This window comes from Medicago truncatula, chromosome 3 (genome assembly GCF_003473485.1).
Source record: "Medicago truncatula cultivar Jemalong A17 chromosome 3, MtrunA17r5.0-ANR, whole genome shotgun sequence".
Taxonomy (NCBI): Eukaryota; Viridiplantae; Streptophyta; class Magnoliopsida; order Fabales; family Fabaceae; genus Medicago; species Medicago truncatula.
In genome coordinates, this window is record NC_053044.1 from 12,266,780 (window position 1) to 12,272,884 (window position 6,105).

A 6,105-nucleotide genomic window follows, 5' to 3' on the forward strand; every position below is an offset into this window, starting at 1 on the left:
TTTGGGTTTCTCACTGTTAATCATCGCCTCAACAGATGAAACATGGTTTATAACGTGACTGCAGCTACAATAGTTATACAAGTTTGAGTGAGAATTTATTTACTGGCAATTGTTCCACTACATGCAAATTTTTATATTGTCAGTATAAACTTGTGATACTGATAGAATGTGAAGACAAATCATGATGATAATATAATATCTACTTTATTTGATTTACTTATTTTATTAGGCAATATCAGCATGTAAAATAAAAGCTTTAATACAAAGACATGGGTTCTGGTAGTAGGTGAATAATTGTATCAAATATCATATTTTATATAGCCGGCCTAACCCTATCATATTTTATAATAGCCTCCTAATATACGACACTCTAAAGTCGATATTTGTTATTAAGTGGATTGGTAGGTTTGTGAAACAGCGACCTAACCCTATCATAACCGTGTATTTTTCTTCAGCCTTATCTCTTTACCATACACACACTGCCAACTATCCCAATTCTAAATCTTCATAGTTCTAAAATTCATTCAAGATTTAGTTACAACTTCATTCCTTGCTGCTTTTACTTTAACAATAGAAAATGGCTGCAACTTTGGTGGGAGGAGCTTTTCTCTCTGCTACTGTTCAGACTTTAGTTGAGAAACTTGCTTCACAAGAGTTTTGTGATTACATCAGAAACAACAAGCTGAATTCCTCACTCTTGGCAGAGTTGGAAACAACACTACTCGCTCTTCAGGTGGTGCTGGATGATGCAGAACTGAAGCAAATCACCAACACTGCTGTCAAACAATGGTTGGATCAGCTGAAAGATGCAATCTATGATGCTGAGGATTTGCTTAACCAAATCAATTACGACTCCCTGCGATGTAAGGTGGAGAAGAAACAAGCTGAAAACATGACTAATCAGGTTTGGAACCTCTTTTCATCTCCTTTTAAAACTCTCTATGGAGAGATCAATTCACAAATGAAGATTATGTGTCAAAGGCTGCAGCTTTTTGCACAACAGAGAGATATCCTTGGCTTGCAAACTGTGAGAGGGAGAGTTTCTCTTAGAACGCCTTCAAGTTCAATGGTAAATAAATCTGTTATGGTTGGTAGGAAGGATGATAAAGAGAGACTCATTAGTATGTTGATATCTGACAGTGGCACTACCAATAGTAGTATTGGTGTGGTCGCAATTTTGGGTATGGGCGGTGTTGGCAAAACCACTCTTGCCCAACTTCTTTATAATGATAAAGAAGTTCAAGACCATTTTGATCTGAAAGTCTGGGTTTGTGTATCGGAGGATTTCGATATTTTGAGAGTAACTAAAACCATTCATGAATCTGTCACTTCAAGAGGTGGTGAAAGCAATAATCTTGATTCTCTTCGAGTTGAACTGAATCAAAACTTGAGGGATAAAAGATTTTTGTTGGTGCTGGACGATCTGTGGAATGATAGTTATAATGATTGGGATGAGTTAGTAACTCCATTGATTAACGGCAAAACAGGAAGTAGGGTGATCATCACAACACGCCAACAAAAAGTTGCGGAGGTTGCACACACGTTTCCTATTCACAAAGTAGATCCTCTATCAGATGATGACTGTTGGTCGTTACTTTCAAAGCATGCATTTGGAAGTGAAGTCCGTGGTGGTAGTAAATGCCCAAATCTGGAAGAAATTGGTAGAAAGATCGCCAAAAAATGTGGTGGGTTGCCCATAGCTGCTAAAACGCTCGGTGGAATTTTGCGTTCAAAGGTAGATGCTAAAGAGTGGAGTACAATTCTAAATAGTGACATATGGAACTTACCAAATGATAATATTTTACCTGCTTTGCGTCTAAGTTATCAATATCTTCCCTCACATTTGAAAAGATGTTTTGCCTATTGCTCAATTTTTCCGAAGGATTTTTCACTTGACAAGAAGGAATTGATTTTGTTATGGATGGCAGAAGGCTTCCTAGAGCATTCTCAGTGTAATAAAACAGCTGAGGAAGTAGGTCATGACTACTTTATTGAATTGTTATCCAGGTCCTTAATTCAACAATCAAATGATGATGGAAAAGAAAAATTTGTTATGCACGACCTTGTCAATGATTTAGCCTTAGTGGTGTCAGGAACAAGTTGCTTCAGGCTTGAATGTGGTGGTAACATGTCTAAAAATGTTCGTCATTTTTCATATAATCAAGGAGTGTATGACTTTCTCAAGAAGTTTGAAGTTTGAGGTTCTCTATCAGTAGTAAGTAGTAACTTAAGAAAATGACATAATTAAAAGTAATCACATGTGTCAGTGTCGTGTCGGTGCTACAAAGCTTAAATAGACTTTAGTTTACAAATTATAATAAAACAGTACATAGAAATTCATTTTAGTCTTTGTAGCTCATATTAAAGGGACTAAAGAGTTAGGCTTGTCACATCTACATTGTTGAACCAGATGAAACCGTTAGATTTGTCACATTTACATTGTCAACTTGAAATATTTAGAAATGTTATAAACTTGTTTTTAAATTGATTACGAGTAATAAAGAAAAATTAACATTTACTCAGGTTGTACTTTTTCCTCTGTATAGTTCAATTTTATTTTAATATATACACACTATTTAATTCAACAAAGGTAATACACTTTCTTACTTCGCGCAGGTAATTCATGATGCCGGTGGATACTTCCTCACGGAAACTGTCAAAATACTGTTTTTGTCGATTGAGAAACGTACGTATGCTGATAGGATGGCAACGAGGGAAAGTCTCAGGAATAATTTTACCATTTTTTTTTGAACAATAATACTAAATTTAAGATTGAAATAGGCATAATTAATAAAAAAAAAATTAAAACATGACAGAACCCTCCAAACGCGACATTTAATATGAGTTAGAGGGACATATGTCTCTGTTGGAACAAAATTGGTTTGTACAATTCCTCTAGAGATTTGATAATAACAAAGTATTGAAGAACAATTAGATATGTTAATATATGTTCAAGTGTGCAGGACCAAAGATTAAATTTAACAAAATCTGAACATAAATAAGAGCATCAGAAGCACAAAATAAACTAAAAGACCAAGGTTGATGATCTAAAAAAAGGCAATCAGAAGTCAACATCTTGGATCAGAAGAAAGAAAGTCACGAAGAAGTTGAAGATCTACATCAGATTATGAAGAGCATCAGACTCTGAAGTACAGAAGATCCTGAGGGACCCAAAAGCCACGTCAGATTTATCCTCTTTTGTAGATGTCTCTATAAAGGCACTGATAGTACAATTTGTCTTCTTCTGACCACGTGTAGAAACAAACAAAGAACTCCAAGGACAAAAAGAATGAACGGATAATTTCAGTTTCAACAAAGAAATTTCAAATGTCTAATCAATTGCATTATCCATATCAGGAAATGGCCCAATGTCCTTGATTTGAAACTTCTCAACGATTCTTAATGCGTTGACACTCTTCTCCAACGTCTCTCAAATCCTTGCATGTGTAAGGAGCTGAAGACTTGAAGAACAAACAATAAGACTCTTCTATTTTTATTGTGCCTTACTCTGTACAAATTAAAAAGAACATAGAACACTTAAGAATTTTTTTATCGAAGTTTGTATCTTAGAAATTCTAAGTATTAGAGTTTGTTCTGTTTTGTATTGTTTACATCTCTGATTGTATATCAAATGTAAGAATAAATCTGTTTATTTGTAAACTCTTAGAAGTCTTTTTCAGTTGTGATTAAGCATTGAAAGCCTCTTGCTTTTGTGCTTGAGCATTGGAAGTCTCTTGGCTGTGTCCTTGAGCATTTGTAACCTTGTTTGACTATATGAAATCCCTTGGAAGTGCAAGGGGACTAGACTCCTCTTGGATTGTTTGAGGAACCAGTATAATTGTTTGTGTCTGTTTTCCCTCTCTCTATTATCTTACTTCACTGCAAGCAGTTTCGGAGTACTCCTCAGTTTCTGAACCTAACTCAGGCTGTGAATTCATTCAGACTCTGAGAACTGCAAACACTTAGAAAAGTTGAAAAAACCAATACAATTCAACCCCCCTCCTCTTGTGTTTTTCTCACCTTCGGTTGGTATCAAAGTACGGTTTGTGCTCAACCACTTAACCGTGCCACAGTTAAAGATTCATAGAGAAAAACATGTCTACTGATGAGAGTGGTTTTGGTCCTACTGTTTCAGGCAGAAATAACAACGCTACTATCAACTATGATTACAACACCACTAATGAAAAGCACAACTTTTCAGTAAAACCTCCATCTTTCAGTGGAGAAATTACGCAAATTTTATGGTGAAAAAGAAAAATGTACGGTTACATCATTGGTGTTGAATGAACCATGGGACATAATTGAAGACGGTGTTACACTTGTTGTTGATACAGAACGAAAAGTGACAGACAGGAAAAGCTTGACTGCTACTCAAAAGAAAGAATACAAAAAGCATCATAGAGTACGAGGGATTCTGGTCGATGCAATACCTCATTCAGAGTATATCAAGAGCTTGGATAAATCTACTACAAAAGCTAATTTTTTAGTCACTGTTTTTTACCTATTAGGGAAACCAGCAAGTAAAAGAGGCTAAGGCTAACCAGTTAGTTCATCAGTATGAGCTTTTTAAAATGAAGAAAGATGAAGATATTAAAACCATGTATTCAAGGTTTCTAATTTTTGTATCTGGCCTTTAGGTTTTGAGCAAAAAGTTATAATGTACCTGATCATGTCAAGAAGATTCTTAGGACCCTCCTGCCATGTTTAGACCAAAGGTTACAAGCATTCACGAAGCAAGGGATTTGAACACATTGAGCTTGGAGAATCTGATAAGCTCCCTCAAATATCATGAGATTGAGCTTGTTGGAGATGAACCTGCTAAGAAATCGAAGTCTATTTCTTTGACATCCAAGGAAAAATCTGCCAAAACTCTAAAGACTGCTGAGTCAGAAGAAGAAGTTCTTGATGGAGATTCCGAAGATGATTCAAGTCTTGAAAAGATGCCTTATTTAACCAAAATATTGTATTAGTTGACCAAGAAGATAAGGATACTAGGTAAAAGAAGTGGGTTAAAAGAATCAAGTTTCAAGAACAGGAAGGAAGAACGTAAGGGTTGCTTCCGCTGCAAGAAACTTGGTCATTTCATTGCTGACTGTCTAGAGTTACAGAAAGACAAGTGAAAGAAGGAGAGCTCCAGGAAAGAAAGTTACAGGAGAAAACTTTAGAAGAGTCTTATGGCAACATGGGACAAATTTGATGAAGAATTAGAACGTAAAAAGGAAGAAGATGAAGAAGCTAATCTGACCCTAATGGCCACTACAACTTCTGATGCAAAATCTGGTTCAAACTCTGATGATGATGAGGTATTTCTAAACTAACTCATGAACAATTTGTTGACACTGTCAAAGAACTTGTAGGACGTTGTCTAGAAAAATCAAAAGCTTTACAAACTTTAAAGAAAATATTTGATTTGTTGACAGAAGAATCTAAGCTCATGGAACATCAAGCCAAAAGTCTGTTAATCCAAAATGAAAGATCTCAAAGTGAGAAATAAGTTTTTGGAAGAAAGTCAATTTTAAAACATCAAGAAAGTTGACAGACCTTTGACTAAACATGATAATGCTCTTGAAGAGTTTATCATGATTTATTTGTTTCCACGATTTATTTGTTTTAATAATTACTAATTGGTATGCATTATTGAAGAAAAAATGAACATCTAAAAAATATAAACAAAAGAAAATTGTATGTGTCCTTGTCCTTCGAGTATTGATCAATTTCAGTCTGGCATCACAATAAACATAGTAGTTTGACATCAAAACAGTCTTGCCTCAGAAATTACACACAATGATAGTTTACTTTCCTAATTACAAAATAAACAGAAAAATTAAAGTGAAAAAGGAATTTTTTTAAAACGAATAACAATAAATTTCTATTTGAAAAATTCATCAAAACAATCTTGCTCAAGAAAATAAGACAACCAATAGTTTGATATCTCAAGTCACATTAATTCGTTGAAATCAATAGCGGTGGATGAGTTGCTTGTATGCGTCCTTGTTCTTCGAGTAATGATCAATTTCAGTCTTGCATCACAAGTAACATATTAATGAAACATCAGAATTATTAGTTTGGTTGAGAGAACCACGTAAAGATGAAAGGGGGTGGTGG

At 34.9% G+C, this 6,105-nt stretch overlaps 1 protein-coding gene across 1 annotated transcript; it reads left to right on the forward strand.

Moving 5' to 3' along the window:
• Positions 1–399: 399 nt before the first annotated feature.
• Positions 400–3,720, forward strand: LOC11408438 (putative disease resistance RPP13-like protein 1). Its single transcript, XM_024779677.2, has 2 exons — positions 400–2,215; positions 2,617–3,720. The coding sequence occupies exon 1, from the start codon at positions 578–580 to the stop codon at positions 2,198–2,200; it is 1,623 nt and encodes a 540-aa protein (XP_024635445.1). The 5' UTR covers positions 400–577; the 3' UTR covers positions 2,201–2,215; positions 2,617–3,720.
• Positions 3,721–6,105: the final 2,385 nt, after the last annotated feature.